The following is a 17102-nucleotide window of genomic DNA, read 5'->3' as shown; positions in this document are numbered from 1 at the left end:
TTATCTCCAAACCTTGGCAACGCCAAAGGAATGCTCAATAAAACCAGTTAATGTATTCATATCAAAGAACATTCTCCTCATCTCAAAAAAGCAGTTGTAACGAGTCTTGTGAAGATATATCTTCATAGGTGCATTGCCAGTTCACGAATGGATGGGTGTTTTCAGAATGCCAACCCTAAATGTACATGTATGAGTGTGTGTGTATGTGAGTGTGTGTGTGAGTGTGAGTGAGTGTGTGTGTATGAGTGTGAGTGTGTGTGTGTATGAGTGTGTGTGTATGAGTGTGAGTATGGGAGTGTGTGTGTGTATGAGTGTGTGTGTATGAGTGTGTGCATATGTGAGTGTATGTATGTGAGTGTGTGTGCGTGTGTGTATGAGTGTGTGTGTATGAGTGTGTGTGTATGTGAGTGTATGAGTGTGTGTGTATGTGAGTGTATGAGTGTGTGTGTATGAGTGTGTGTGTATGTGAGTGTATGAGTGTGTGTGTGTATGAGTGTGTGTGTATGAGTGTGTGTGTGTGCATATGTGAATGTGTGTATGTGAGTGTGAGTGTGTGTGTGTGTATGAGTGTGTGCGTATGAGTGTGTGTATGTGAGTGTGTGTGCGTGTGTGTATGAGTGTGTGTGTATGAGTATGTATGTACGTGAGTGTGTGCATGAGTATGTGTGTATGAGTGTGTGTGTATGAGTGTGTGTGTATGAGTGTGTGTGTATGAGTGTGTGTGAGTGTGTGTGTGTATGAGTGTGTGTGTATGAGTGTGTGTGAGTGTGTATGTGAGTGTGTGTGAGTGTGTGTGAGTGTCTGTGTGTATGAGTGTGTGTGTGTGAGTGTGTGTGTGTATGAGTGTGTGTGTATGAGTGTGTGTGTATGAGTGTGTATGAGTGTGTGTGTATGAGTGTGTGTATGTGAGTGTATGAGTGTGTGTGTATGTGAGTGTATGAGTGTGTGTGTATGAGTGTGTGTGTATGTGAGTGTATGAGTGTGTGTGTGTATGAGTGTGTGTGTATGAGTGTGTGTGTGTGCATATGTGAATGTGTGTATGTGAGTGTGAGAGTGTGTGTGTGTATGAGTGTGTGCGTATGAGTGTGTGTATGTGAGTGTGTGTGCGTGTGTGTATGAGTGTGTGTGTATGAGTATGTATGTACGTGAGTGTGTGCATGAGTATGTGTGTATGAGTGTGTGTGTATGAGTGTGTGTGTATGAGTGTGTGTGAGTGTGTGTGTGTATGAGTGTGTGTGTATGAGTGTGTGTGAGTGTGTATGTGAGTGTGTGTGAGTGTGTGTGAGTGTCTGTGTGTATGAGTGTGTGTGTGTGAGTGTGTGTGTGTATGAGTGTGTGTGTATGAGTGTGTGTGTATGAGTGTGTGTGAGTGTGTATATGTGTGTGTGTGAGTGTGTATGTGTGTGTGTGTATGAGTGTCTGTGTGTATGAGTGTGTGTGTGTGTATGAGTGTGTGTGTATGAGTGTGTGTGAGTGTGTATATGTGTGTGTGTGAGTGTGTATGTGTGTGTGTGTATGAGTGTCTGTGTGTATGAGTGTGTGTGTATGTGAGTGTGTGTATGTGAGTGTGTGTGTATGAGTGCGTGTGTGTTTGAGTGTGTGTGTATGAATGTATGTGTGTGAGTGTGTGAGTGTGTGTGTGTTTGAGTGTGTGTGTATGAATGTATGTGTATGAGTGTGTGAGTGTGTGTGTGTTTGAGTGTGTGTATGTGAGTGTGTGTGTGTTTGAGTGCGTGTGTATGAATGTATGTGTATGAGTATGTGTATGTGAGTGTGTGTGTTTGAGTGTGTGTGTATGGGAGAGTGTGTGTGTATGTGAGTGTGTGTATTTTAGTGTGTATGTGAGTGTGTGTGTATGAGTGTGTGTGTGTTTGAGTGTGTGTGTATTAATGTGTGTGTACGTGAGTGTGTGTGTATGAGTGTGTGTGTTTGAGTGTGTGTGTGTGTGTGAGTGTGTGTGTGTGTATGAGTGTGTGTATGAGTGTGTGTGTGCGTATGAGTGTGTGTATGTGTGTGTGTATGTGAGTGTGTGTGTGTATGTGTGTGTATGTGTGTGTGTGTATGTGCGTGTGCATATGTGTATGTGTGTGTGTATGTGTGTGTGGTTTGAATGAGCTATCCAATTATTCCCACTGCCCAGCTCTTTCCCAAAGCCCTCCACTTTTTTCCTTTTCAAGTAAATATCCAATTCGGTTTTGAAAGTTACTATTCAATCTGTTTCCACCATGCTTTCGGGCAAAGCATTCCAGATCAGAACAACTCACTGCATAAAAAATGTCTCCTCATCTCCCCTCTGCTTCTTTTGCCAATTGCCTTCAATCTATATCCTCTGGTTACCGACCCTCCTGGCAGTAGAAACAGTTTCTCCTTGTTTACTCTATCAAAACTCACGGTTTTGAACACCTCTCTTAAATCTCTCCGTAACCTTCTCTGCTCTAAAGGGAACAACCCCAGCTTCTCCAGTCTCTCCACATAACAGAAGTCCCTCACCCCTGGTAAATCTCCTCTGCACCCTGTCCACATGTATGTTTTCTCTCATGTCCTGGCGATTACAACTGCACACACGTTCCACGTGAGTAGAAAGGGTATTTTAAAATAATGACATTTTAGAAACTCTCGTTTCCCTGCCCCCTCCCCCCTCCTACCCCGCCCACCCCTCCCCCACCACCCCCACCCCGCAAAGTGTAAACGTTCCCGAAACTAAGGGGGAAAAGAACAAGAAGTTACTGGATTCTAGTGATGGAGATTTATGACCATAAATGGAAGCAGAGTAGAGCGAGGGATACTTGATTTCAAGCACCTCCAGCAGTGAGAATCAGAGCCAGTATCAACGGGAATCTCGGAAGCTCTCACACGGGCAATTGAGAGGTGGCCTTTTCTTCATAATAGAAGCACAAAAGTTAAACGGGGCTTAACAGTGTTCGTCCTGTAAGGTAAATATTTCAAACAAAGGCCGACTGTCCCATCAGTCATAAAGACTGGGCTATTTACACCAATTTTCGTTTCCATGGCAGCCCATTCCAGGGATCTCTGCATCTGCTCAAAGGACATGAATAAGCTGTGGCTCAGTCGTAACACTCTTACTTTCTGACTCCAGTAATTCCAGTAACTTGAGCACAAAAATCTAGGCTGACACGTCAGTGTAGTACTGAGGGAGTGGGCAGAAGCCGAGGCCCCATCTGTCCCCTCAGGTGAATGTAAAAGACCCCAAGGCACTATTTGAAGAAGAGCAGGGGGGGTCTTCCTGGTGTCCTGGCTAATATTTATCCCTCGAACAATTCCACCAAAAACGATTAATTGGTCATTTATCTTTGGGGGACCTGCTGCGTTTCCTATATTACATCACTATACAACAGTGACTGCACTTCAGAAGTGTTTCATTGGCTTTCATTGCTTTGGGATGCCCTGAGGTCGTGGAAGGTGGCTCTATAAATGAAGAAAGACACAGAAACTCCATTTTAACTCCCTCCATCACCTGACGGAAGCTATTTAAAATGGAACATGGTCTTTAACCACTCCACTCCGCCCTTTCCCACCCCAATCTGGCCAATTCCAATTTTAAATTGCAGGCAGCAAAGACGCCCGCCCCGAGCAATGATCCTCTGGCCCCCACAAGCAAACCATGGGCCATCCCTGTCCCGGGTTTCTCCCCCTCCCCCCCCCCCCCACTTCCACCTTTGATGGGCGCACCAATAGACCTACCTTGTCCCGCCTGAATCTCCGCTCCCGCCCCTCAACCGGGATTCCTGCAGGTTCAGGCGGGAGTCCGATCTCCGCGGGCCTCAGCGTGGGAGCGTCTCGCTTGTCCTGCCCCCCACCCCACTCTCTCCACGCACTGATCCTGCCCCCTGTTAACATTGAGCCCTGAATCTCACTCACACAAGCAAGGAAGTTATGCAAAACCTTTATAAATCACTGGTTAGGCCTCAGCTGGAGTATTGTGTCCAATTCTGGGCACTGCACTTTAGGAAGGATGTGAAGGCCTTAGCGAGGGTGCAGAGGAGATTTACTAGAATGGTACCAGGGATGAGGGACTTCAGTTATGTGGAGAGACTGGAGAAGCTGGGGTTGTTCTCCTTAGAACAGAGAGGGTTAAGGGGAGATTTGATAGAGGTGGTCAAAATTATGACGGGGTGTTGATAGACTAAATAAGGAGAAACTGTTTCCAGTAGCAGGAGGGTCGGTAACCAGAGGACACAGATTTAAGGTAATTGGCAGAAGAACCAGAGAGGAGATGAGGAGAATTTCTTCATGCATTGAGTTATGATCTGGAATGCGCTGCCTGAAAGGGTGGTGGAAGCAGATTCAATAATAACTTTCAAAAGGGAATTGGATAAATACTTAAAAAGGAAAAATTTTGCAGGGTGATGGGGAAAGAGCAGGGAGGTGAGACTGATTGAATAGCTTTTTCAAAGAGCTGGCACAGGCACGATGGGCTGAATGGCTTCCTTCTGATTCTATGACAAATAACTCTGCTGCCACAGCCTGCAGAAGTAAATCTGAACATGTTTTCATTTCTCTTGGGTTTATCTCGTGACCTATTGGTGCGGTGCACAGAGCTGTACTTTTATGAGGTGGCCATCCACTGGTCCAGGATGGACACGGCCTGGGAAAGTGGGGGGGGTGGCGGTAGGGGTGCAGGGTCACTCTGGCCGCGCACCTCTCTGCCGCGGTCTTGACTGTGCCCGGGTGGCCCTGGAAAGGTAGCAATCTGTGGCCTCCACTTGGGGCCTAACACGCCAGGTGGGCACGGCTGGGTATAAAGTCTTTGGTGGGCACCGGAAATAATATTATAATTTAGTTTTATAAGTTTCTCTTTCTTTTGTTCAAAGTTATTCAAGAGAAAGTTAAAAAAAGATCTGAGAACGTTGATCTTTGATCAGTCTGTCACCGTTGCTCCACATTGGGCAGCTGATTTACTGATTGTCCACCTGAGGTTTAACCTTGTCTGAAGACAACATCAACATTTTTTTCTATCCTCAGTTCCTCAAACAACACCAGGTTCGGGAGAAAAAGGAGGAGATTCCACCGTTTCTCAGATGGAAGTAGTTAGTTGTCTTGCCTTGTTCTCTGGAATCATGTCCATGATGAAGCAATGTCCCAGCGGACAAGTGACAGTGGATTAGAGGAGCATGAACACGAGATTGGGCTTTAACGCACTCACTGTTCGAGGAGGCAGCAGACACTGTGCCCAGGATAACGTACACAGCATACTAACTATGCCCATGATCTGCTCAGCATACCAAATATCACGGTTTGAAACAAAACACTCCAGTGCTGCTGTGATTGAACCAGAATGTTAAATATCACAATGAATTCTCCTAAAATGTCCTCTTCCCGCCTGTTAATGTAACTTGTCATCATCTACAAACTTTGACAGCACCTCCCAAACCACCGAGAAGGACAAGGGCAGCAGGCGCATGGGAACACCCTCACCTTCCAGTTCCCCTCCAAGTCACACACCATCCCGACTTGGAAATATAATCCCTGTTCCTTCATCGTCACTGGATCAAAATCTTGGAACTCCCTTCCTAACAGCACTGTGGGAGAACCTTCACCACACGGACTGCAGCGGTTCAAGAAGGCGGCTCACCACCACCTTCTCAAGGGCAATTAGGGATGGGCAATAAATGCTGGCCTCGCCAGCGACACCCACGTCCCGAGAATTAATTTAAAAAAACTTAAACATTCTTAATACCTTCGCTGAGATGGTTGGTGTTATGGACAGAAATCTAAGTAGTGGACTCCTGCCGCCTGCTGTACAGCTCACTGTAGAAAGGAGAATCAGGTGGGGTGTATAACTGGTGGCTGATCCACTGCCGACAGTTTTTAAGAACATAAGAAATAGGAGCAGGAGTAGGCCACATGGCCCCTCGAGCCTGCTCCGCCATTCAATCAGATCAAGGCTGATCTTCAACCTCAACTCCATTTTCCCGCCTGATCCCCACATCCCTTGATTCCCCTAGAGACCAAAAATCTATCTATCTCAGCCTTGAATATATTCAACGACTCAGCATCCACAGCCCTCCGGGGTAGAGAATTCCAAAGATTCACAACCCTCTGAGTGAAGAAATTCCTCCTCATCTCAGTCTTGAATGGCCGACCCCTTATCCTGCGACTATGCCCCCTAGTTCTAGACTCTCTAGCCAGGGGAAACAATCTCTCGGCATCTACCCTGTCAAGCCCCCTCAGATTCATTCTTCTAAACTCCAGAGGGTATAGGCCCATTCTACTTAATCTCTCCTCATAGGACAATCCTCTCATCCCAGGAGTTAATCTAGTGAACCTTCATTGCACTGCCTCTAAGGCAAGTATATCCTTCCTTAGATAAGGAGACCAAAACTGTATGCAGTACTCCAGGTGTGGTCTCACCAAAGCCCAGTACAACTGTAGTAAGACTTCCTCACTCTTGTACACCAACCATCTTGCAATAAAGGTCAACATACCATTTGTTTTCCAAATTTTCTGTTGTACCTGCATACTAACTTTTTGTGTTTCTTGTACGAGGACACCCAAATCTCTCTGGACACCAGCATTTAATAGTTTCTCACCATTTAAAAATATTCTGTTTTTCTATTCTTCCTACCACATTTCCCCACATTATACTCCATCTGCCACCTTCTTGCCCACTCACTTAATGCGGGTGATTTTAGGGGGCAATTGTGGGTGCGTTGAGGGCGGGGAGGCTCTGAAAATCGTGGAAATCCTTTCAGGTTCAGGTTCAGAACTGGCTCCAACCCGCCGACTTCCGAGTTTCCCAGGGACCCACCTGTGTGCGCGCGAGCGACCCCAAAACGAATGTCCCTCTGGCAATTAAAGCCGGCGGGATGACAGTTAAAGAGCCAAATGTACCTCATTGAGGTACTTAGGGCACTTTACCTGTGATAGATGAAGTAATTAGAACGATTTTAAACTTACCTGGGCGGCTTGCCCAACGCTTCTGATTCAGGTCTGGTGAAACTGTTCCGATGTCCGATGTCTCCCTCTCCGATCTAATAATGGATTCCAGCATTTTCCCAACTACTGATGTCAGGCTAACTGGCCTGTAGTTCCCTGTTTTCTTTCTCCCTCCTTTCTTGAATAGTGAGGTTACATTTGCTGCCTTCCAATCCACTGGGACTGTTCTAGAATCTAGGGAATTTTGGAAGATCAAAACCAATGCATCCACTATCTCTGCTGCCACCTCTTTTAGAACCCTAGGATGTAGGCCATCAGGTCCAGGAGATTTGTTGGCTTTTAGTCCCATTAGTTTGTCCAGTACTTTTTCTCTAGTGATATTAATTGTTTTAAGTTCCTCGCTTTCATTTATCCCTTGGTTCCCCATTATTTTTGGTATGCTTTATGTGCCTTCTACTGTGTTTTCTGCAGGAATTGGGTTAGTGTATTGTGTACAGTTCTGGTTTCCATCTCACCAAAAGAATTTCGAGGCACTGGAGAAGGTGCAAAAAAGGATGATACTAGAACAGAGAGGTTATACTTATCAGGAAAGACTGAACAGGCTGGGCTCTTCTCTCTAGAAAAGAGAAGGCTGAGGGATGACCTGATAGAGGTCTTTAAAATTTTGAAGGGATTCAATAGGGTAGACATAGAGAAGATGTTTCTACTTGCAGGGAAGGCCAGAACTAGGGGCTATAAATATAAGATAATCACTAATAAATCCATTAGGGAATTCAGGAGAAACTTCTTTACCCAGAGAGTGGTTAGAATGTGGAACTCACTGCCACAAGGAGCAGTTGAGGCGAATAGTATAGACACATTTAAGGGGAAACTAGGTAAGTACATGAGGGAGAAGGGAATAAAAAGATATGCTGATAGGGTTAGATGAAAAGGGGTGGGAGGAGGCTCGTGTGCAGCATATACCAGTTGGTATATGGCCTGTTTCTGTGCTGTACATTGTAATTCTTTGTAATTCTCTGTTCTAACGGAATCGATCCAGGATACCGACTGTAGCACGGAATCGATCCAGGATACCGACTGTAGCACGGAATCGAACCAGGATACCGACTGTAGCACGGAATGGATCCAGGATACCGACTGTAGCACGGAATCGATCCAGGATACCGACTGTAGCACGGAATCGATCCAGGATACCGACTGTAGCACGGAATGGATCCAGGATACCGACTGTAGCACGGAATCGATCCAGGATACCGACTGTAGCACGGAATCGATCCAGGATACCGACTGTAGCACGGAATGGATCCAGGATACCGACTGTAGCACAGAATGGATCCAGGATACCGACTGTAGCACGGAATCGATCCAGGATACCGACTGTAGCACGGAATCGATCCAGGATACCGACTGTAGCACGGAATGGATCCAGGATACCGACTGTAGCACGGAATCGATCCAGGATACCGACTGTAGCACGGAATCGATCCAGGATACCGACTGTAGCACGGAATCGATCCAGGATACCGACTGTAGCATGGAATCGATCCAGGATACCGCCTGTAGCACGGAATCGATCCAGGATACCGACTGTAGCACGGAATGGATCCAGGATACCGACTGTAGCACGGAATGGATCCAGGATACCGACTGTAGCACGGAATGGATCCAGGATACCGACTGTAGCACGGAATCGATCCAGGATACTGACTATAGCACGGAATGGATCCAGGATACTGACTATAGCACGGAATCGATCCAGGATACTGACTGTAGCACGGAATCGATCCAGGATACTGACTGTAGCATGGAATCGATCCAGGATACCGACTGTAGCACGGAATCGATCCAGGATACCGACTGTAGCACGGAATCGATCCAGGATACCGACTGTAGCACGGAATCGATCCAGGATACTGACTGTAGTACTCTCGCAATGCTTGTGTGGTTTTTAAAGTGTGTCACGTGTCATTCTCTGATCACGTATCAAACTAAATCTTCTAAATATTCCTCATCGGGCGAGGAAATGATCCAGTTCAGATGCGATGCCCTCCATGACCAACAAGTCAGGTTTGTGGGCTGAATGGCCACTTGGGCAAGATACTGAAAGAAAGAGTTGCATTTATGCAGCGCCTTTCATAACCTCAGGACATCCCAAAGCACTTTACAGCCAATGAAGTACCAATCAGTCTTCACCAAGCAGGTCCCACGAAGAGCGGATGAGGGACAATGTCAGTTAATCTCCTGGCATTGAACTTTTCAACCTTGGCGGGAGGCATCTGAGAGGCGGTGGTGGTGGGGGGGGGGGGGGGGGGGTAATTTTAACTTAAGTGGCTGAGCGGGAATCCCATGGGATCAAGTGGAACGCCGATTGTAAACCCCTCCCAATATTACTCTCCAGTGACTGTAATGGAGAATAAAATTGGGCTGGGTGCAAAACCAGCATTGCACTCGATCCCAATGGGTGGGTTAGGTTATAATTGTTTTTTAGTGGTATATAAGATAAAGAGAATGGAGAAGGTAAAGCTGGAATACTCATTGAAATTAAATAGCTGGAGTAGGAGACGGGACACAGATTCAAACTAGTAAAAGGTAAATGTAAGGCCGCTAACAAGAAATTCTTCTTCACACGAAGAGTGAAGATCTGGAGTGGGCAAAACCATTGGACTCTGCAATGGGGCCACTTTGGGGTCTTTCTGAATAGTTACTTAAAATGGGCTGAATGGTCTTCCTCGTCCATAAGTATCTTCTGATTAGGCAAAGAGGGACCATGGTTCCCTGAGCCAGAGTTAGCACCTCCAACAATACAGCGCAGAAGGGCGCTTGGTGGATTAAGCTCTTAAATCTCAGTGTTGGGGTTTGGAAAAGAGTCTGAAATAAATATACGCCGAGACTGCAGAAATGAGAAGATATTTTGGATGCCCTCATGACGTGAATCATCATCAGCCAAGAGGCCTGATCCAAAAACTGTCCACCAACCTCCTGGAGAAGCAGTTATTGTCTCTCTGATGCTTCCTCCTTCTCAGAGCTGAGGTTAAGCGACTGCCCCATAACACCACATCCAAGATCGAAGAGTCAGTGCATGGAGCACCATAGACCTGACACTCAACATGTCCAACCAATGGAGAGGAGCAATCAAGAAAGCCAATAGAATGTTGAACTACACATTCTACACAGCCAAAACATGTTCATTATAAGTCAGGGGGAAGCCCTGACCAATCTGAATGGTCAGACCACACCTCGAGTTCTTGCTTCTAGTGTCTCGATTCTGTGCCCTTCCACGCCAGGGAACAGCGTTCAGTTGCTTCAGCACATTGTGCCATCGTAATGACAGCGAGGGCCAGTTACCTATCAAGTCCCACCCTACAGACGGTATTGGGGTGGGAGACCAGTGTGCTCACCAGTAAGTATTGATTGTGCTACTTGGACAGACTTTTAGATAGTAAGTGAGAGCTGGGCAATCTGAATGGGATCTCACAAACGATGAAGGGGTGAGGTTGAGAGTTTATAACTGAAAGGAAACACTTCCCATCTGGGCCTGAGGTTGAGCTGAGGAACTCTTCTGTTGCTGCCAGTTTCTCATTAAAAAGACGTTTATTACAGAGGGGAAATGTGTATCTATTACACTGCACTGGAACAGCATACATTATAAATGCAGGAACTACATGGTTAGGACATCAAAGGGAGAAGATTCCTCAGGGGTTCCGCTTGTCTCCCATTGTAATTCCATAACACTAGGAAATAAGAATCCCAGAAACTCAACCAAAACAAAAACAATTAGCTAATGGGAACTGGCTGGTGCAGTGAATTAGTACACTACCCTTTACCATCTGGGTTCAAATCCAATCCACACTGATAGGATGTAAGTCTCTTGTCTCAATGCTGAGAGTCAGTCTGAGACTGTCTCAATCCAGATGCCTGTGGGCCTGAGTCCACAGCACACAACTTCAAATTTGGCAATAATTAGAGTCAAATTGGTTGTATCGTTCAGAAAGGCCGCAAGGTTGGTTGATGTGGAGATGGAAATGCTACTCAGATGCAGTAGGGGATGTTTTAAAATGAGGTTTCGATAGATGGTTGTTGTGAAAGATTTATCCTATGTTTAGGCCATACTGTACCTGGCCTGGGGATGCTGAATGGAGCTACGTATTTTAACCCATGCCGTACTAACACTGGGATTGAAGAGCAGAATGTTTTCAAATCTCCGGCACAGACCCTGACAACCACAGACTCTGCTAAACCCTCGCTCACCGAGGAACACAGCAACAGGAGGAGGCCATTCAGCCCCTCGAGCCTGCTCTGCCATCCAATTAGATCAGGGCTAATCTGTATCTTAACTCAGTCTACCTGCTTTGATTCTGCAACCTTTAACACCCTTACCCAACAAAAATCTATCAATCTCAGTTTTGAAATTTTCAATTGACCCCCAGCCTCAACAGCTTTTAGGGGGAGAGAGTTCCAGATTTCCACTCCCCTTTGTGTGAAGAAGTGCTTCCTGACATCACCCCTGAACCACCTACCTCTAATTTTAAGGTTATGCCCCCTTGTTCCGGACTCCCCCACCAGAGGAAATAGTTTCTCTCCATCTTCCCTATCAAATCCTTTAATCATCTTAAACACCTCAATCAGATTTCCCCTCCATCATTTCTGGCAATCCCCACCTTTAGTTGTGTCCACCCAAACCTGGGTAGGCGTATCATGGTTGCATGCAAATTATGGAAATACATTGTACGATGTAGGTCCATCATTTGTGTGTGTTAGCAATGGACATGTTAAAAAAGACCCCGCCGGTTTTGGGTAGGTGTCCCTGCTGCCTGCTCAGGTGAGCAGGTGAAAATCACGGCAGGTCAGCTCCCAGCGGCTCCAGGGCAGCGAAGTGACCGGGGCGATTCTAATTGCCCACCAGGCCTGGTTTCCGCCAGGCGGCTAGGATTCAAATCCCCCCCACCCCCCTTGCCCCCGCCATGTCTTCTATTCACAGTATACTTAACAGCCTTTCTCTACCTGGTCGGCCCTTTATTTCTGCTTCATAAAACACACAACCTCAGTTCTCTGTCTGTGTCAATCCAGTCGTGTACTTTACTATGTTAATTTCTTGAACTCTTGAACTCTACCGAACCCGCGACCTCCAACACCTAGAAGGACAAGGGCAGCTGGTGCATGGGAACAACATCATCTCCAAGCTGCCCTCCGAGTCACACACCACCCTGACTTGGAAATATATCGCCGTTCCTTCATCGTCGCTGGGTCAAAATCCTGGAACTCCCTCCCTAACAGCACTGTGGGAGAACCTTCACCACACGGACTGCAGCGGTTCAAGAAGGCGGCTCACCACCACCTTCTCAAGGGCAATTAGGGATGGGCAACAAATGCCGGCCTTGCCAGCGACGCCCACATCCCAAAAATGATTTTTTTTTTTAAAGTTACACAGACCGAATCCAGATGCTTGACTGCTCTAATGTGCGCACTGTGCAATAATCACTGAAGCCGGTCTAGAGTTTGTCCTTGGCATTGAGAGACAAGGACCAACTTGTGAAGAACAAGGCACAATGGTTGACAGGATTGCATCCTTACATCCTTCTCCCTGAGGCCCACAATTGACTCAGACTGTTGAGTGAACTTCAGGCATCTTCACAACGACCACACTGTGACTTTAATTAGTGTGAATCTGAACAACTCCGAAGCCCGGCTCCCTCCGTCCGCTTGGCTTTGATACTTACATCCAGCTTATTACTGATTAAGCAAATGACAACCCTCTGGGACATTCCTGAATTGATTTCTCCAGAGGCAAAATGCGGGGGAGTTCAAATCAGACTGAGGAGGACTGACCTCCTTTATAAATCGTGGAAAGATTGGTTTACAGGAAACAGATCGCTCCCACTTATTGAATCAAACATTCCCGATATATTTTTCCAAGTATAGATCTTTTATTTTTCTCGTTTCTATCCAAGAGCTTATTTTTTCCATTCCTTCCCCTCATTAAAAAATCAGACTCTGCCACACGAGGCCCTTGAGGTTCAACAGCACGATTTCAGAGGTTTCTTCCTCCTTCAGTGAGAGTCACATTTTGTCATTACTAATGAGTGAACTTAACCAATTTCTATGATGGGTTTTCACTGGTTTTGCCATCTGTCATATCCCTTTTGTGACCCTGCTAATTCCGAATAGCCCACAACAACAACAACAACAACAACAACAACATCCATTTATACAGCACCTTTAATGTAGTAAAACATCCCAAGGTAATTCACAGGAACATAATCAGACAGAATCTGACACCGAGCCACATAAGGAGATATTAGGACAAGTGACCGAAAGCTTGGACAAAGAGGTAGGTTTTAAGGAGCATCTTAAAGGAAGAGAGAGGCAAAGAGGTTTAGGGAGGGGAATTCCAGGGCTCAGGGCCTGGGCAGCTGAAGGCACGGCCGCCAATGGTGGAGCGATGAGAATCAGGGATGGGAATTGGAGGAACGCCGAGGTCTCGTTAGGAACCACGCTTGATTTCAACTGAATGATCTTTCTCGTGCTGGTTACTAGGTCTTCTTGTTACTATTTCTTCCTCCCCCTTCACTCGTAAACATCCTTGAACTTCACATTTTCTCTCCCCATCCCCTGCCATTTTGGTTCCTCAGTTCTTTGTCCCAATTTTCTCCCTTGGTCTTCTCCAGCACTGCTCAAGGTGTTTGGAGGACTGCTCCAAATTGGAGGCAAACTGTACCCAATGGCAAGCCGATTGTTATAGGCCTGAACCCATTGATAGAACTGTGGGAAGTTAACTCCTCAGCAAATGAAAACCCCAGCATAGCCGCATTGCCAGTTCATGAATAGATGGATGTCTTTGGAATGCCGACACTAAATGTGTATGTGTGTGTGTGCTTATATATGTGCGTGTCGTGTGTATGCATGTGTGTGTGTGTGTGTATATGTGTTGTGGTTTGAAAGAGCTATCCAATTAGTCCCACTCCCCTGCTCTTTCCCCATAGCTCTCCAATTTTTTCCTTTTCAAGTATTTATCCAATTCTGTTTTGAAAGTCATTATTGAATCTGCTTCCATCACCCTTTCAGGCAGTGCATTCCAGATCACAACAACTTGATGCATAAAAAATGTCTCTTCTCCCCTCTGGTTCTTTTGCCAATTATCTTAAATCTGTGTCCTCTGGTTACCAATCCTCCTGACACTAGAAACGGTTTCTCCTTATTTACTCTATCAAAACCCCTTCTAATTTTGAACACCTCTATTAAATATCCCCTTAACACTTCTCTGCTCTAAGGAGAACAATTCCAGCTTCTCCAGTCTCTCCACACAACTGAAGTCCCTCATTGCTTACTGAAATTTATTTAAATATTGTTGCATGAAATCTGGGGCCTGATGAGGCCGAGGCATCAAACGGGTATAAATTCTCCCAGCGCACAAAACGTAACAGACCGCTGAGATTCCAGGCCAGTGGGCAAGGGGCCTGCTCTCAATTTATGCAGCCCCTTCCCTTTACCTGTGGTGTAACTGCTCTCCTGACAGGAGTTTCCCCCACTGAGTTAGGGGCATACAGAATGAAGGACAGAGGCAGATGGACAGACAGAAATATTGAATGAGAGGGACGTAGGTAGGTGGGTGAGATAGACTGTGGTATATAGAGGGAGGGATAGAGAGGGGGAGGGAGAGGTACAGAGAGACGGACAAAGACATATAGAGAGACAAACAGAAATATTGAACGACTGATAAAGGGAGGGAGTGATAGAGACAGACGAGGAATATAGACAGTCAGAGATATATAGAAAAAGAGCCAAACAGATGCATAGAGGGCAAACCAAGACATTTAGAGGCAGATAATGTGATGGCAAGTACCCAAAGCACCAATCAGCATCAGGCTCTGGTTCCCCATATTATCTGTCGGCCTTCTATGGACTCCATGGTGCGCTGTGATTCACCAAAACATTTGTGATGCTCAGAACCAGCACGTGCTTGGCCCAAATATGACACTAGAATAACTCCTTTATTCTTCTTCTTCCAATAGTGTCACAGGATCTTTTACATCCACCTAAGAGGGCAGACAGGGCCTCAGTTTAACATCTCAAACAGCAATGACCAGATCATTTTTTAGTGATATTGGTTGAGAGATAAGTATTGACCACAGCACCAGGGAGAACTCTGCCTGTTCTTCTTTGAATAGTGTCATGGGATCTTTTATGTCCACCAGAGAGCACAGTCAGGGCTTCAGTTTAACATCTCATCCGAAAGACCGCACCTCTGACAGTGTAGCACTCCCTCAGTATTGTATTGGAAGTATCAGCCTGGATTTTGTGCTCAAATCTCTGGAGGGGGGACTTGAACCTAGAGATTGTTTAGGCTCAGAGACGAGAGTGCTACCCACTGAGCCACAGCTGACACTTAAAGCATTGCCACAGAGTTACAGATAGAGAGGCAGACATCTGCAGAATGTAAATGGACCTGCAGACTGGCAGTGACCCAAATTGTTAATTTTTCACACAATAAAAATCTAAATGTAGACTAAAAAAACCCACTTCAGTGTGCAAATCTTCTCATTTGTACATGTTTATGATGAATTTTTTTATTGAGGCATTCATCATATGGAAATATCTCAATACTCTTCAGTAATGTATTCAGTTTCGAGAATAGCTGTATTCCTTTACAATGACTTTATTAAGACAGTATTTCAAATCTACAAGGAAAACAATCATTTGCGTCCTCACGGGAGGCTCAGTAATCTTGAGTCACTGCCATTATTCACCAACAGGCCATAAAAACTCGTCAACAACCGGAACTCAAAGAAGGCCCACTTGACAGAAGTCCCTACCCAAGGCCTGAAACACCTCCCAGGAGGGGAGGTGCGCCAGCAGTAGTGATCCACCCAAAACCAGGCAAGGACAGTGACCCCTCCCCATACCATCCAACAGGACTGCTAGTCCTCGCAGCCATTCACAAGATAGGAACAGGAGTAGTCCATTCAGCCCCTCGAGCCTGTCCCGCCATTCAATTAGATCATGGCTTACCTGTATCTTAACTCCGTCTACCCGTCTTGGTTCCATATCTTTTAATAACTTTACCTAACAAAAATCTATCAAATCACAGTTTGGAAATTTTCAGTTGACCCCCAGCCTCAACAGCTTTTTCGGGGGGAGAGAGTTCCAGATTTCCACTCCCCTTTGTGTGAAGAAGTGAACGGCTTAGCTCTAATTTTAAGATTATGCCCCCTTGTTCTGGACTCCCCCACCAGGGGAAATAGTTTCTCTCGATCAAATCCTTCAATCATCTTAAACACCTCGATTAGATCACCCCTTAACCTTCTATACTCACGGGAATACAAGCCTAGTCTATGCAACCTGTCCTCATCATTTAAACTAAATAAGTTGCCTCAAACACACACACTGTTGTCAGCACAGCCACAGACGATTACAAGAAAGTTCACGTGTCGATGTAGTCCACCATTGAGTGCTTGAATGTACGATGGCATCACAAAAATTCCGTACACCACCAAGTGGTAGGACACGAGTCCACACCCACTATTTCCCACTTGTTGAGCGGTGGGATACCATCTCAGCCAAGTGGGCACCTTGATCAACCTCTCGCCACTGACCGGGCCCGTACGCATGGTACGGGCACAAGATTCAGTGAGGTTAAATACCCAGACCACAAGTGGGGAATGTGCACCATGTAGTGTGCACCATAAGATATGGTGTGGTCACCATGTTTGTGTGTCGTGCACGATAGATGTGAAATGCCCACCACAGATATAAATTGTGCATCACAGACAAGACTTAGCCATCATGGATGTGTAACCGTACCATAGACATTCAAATATATATCATAGATGTGCCGTATATATATATATTTATATATATGTGTGTGTGTGAGATGTACACCATATAATACAACGTGTATTCCAGAGAAAGAAATGTGCCCAGTGCTGTACCTCTTCCAACCAACCTTGCTTATGATGCCCTCAAACTTGAAAAACTTTGGCCGGGAATTTCCTCGGAGCTGCTTCCGCTCTGTCACCGTAACTTCAGAGGAAGTGCGACAGAAACCCCATGTAAACAGGGGCAACACCTTAAGAGGAAACTGGCTGTTTACATACACTGTTTTGTGACAATAAAAAGTTGAGTGGGGGGCTGGGTGGCACTCTGGGACCTGGGTTCATATCCAGCCCACATCGATGGGAGGAATACTGATTTTATGGGTCCTATGTAAC

General features: G+C 45.9%; 1 protein-coding gene across 1 annotated transcript; it reads left to right on the top strand.

Moving 5' to 3' along the window:
* Positions 1 to 6827: 6827 nt before the first annotated feature.
* On the top strand, positions 6828 to 8977 carry LOC137324059 (clumping factor A-like). The gene is made up of 2 exons (XM_067988229.1): positions 6828 to 6848; positions 7937 to 8977. The coding sequence occupies exons 1-2, from the start codon at positions 6828 to 6830 to the stop codon at positions 8975 to 8977; spliced, it is 1062 nt and encodes a 353-aa protein (XP_067844330.1).
* The last annotated feature ends 8125 nt before the right edge of the window (positions 8978 to 17102 follow it).

Source organism: Heptranchias perlo, chromosome 7 (assembly GCF_035084215.1).
Source record: "Heptranchias perlo isolate sHepPer1 chromosome 7, sHepPer1.hap1, whole genome shotgun sequence".
Taxonomy (NCBI): Eukaryota; Metazoa; Chordata; class Chondrichthyes; order Hexanchiformes; family Hexanchidae; genus Heptranchias; species Heptranchias perlo.
The sequence above is the reverse complement of the archived record's forward strand: the minus strand, read 5'-3'. Positions and strand labels throughout refer to the sequence as shown.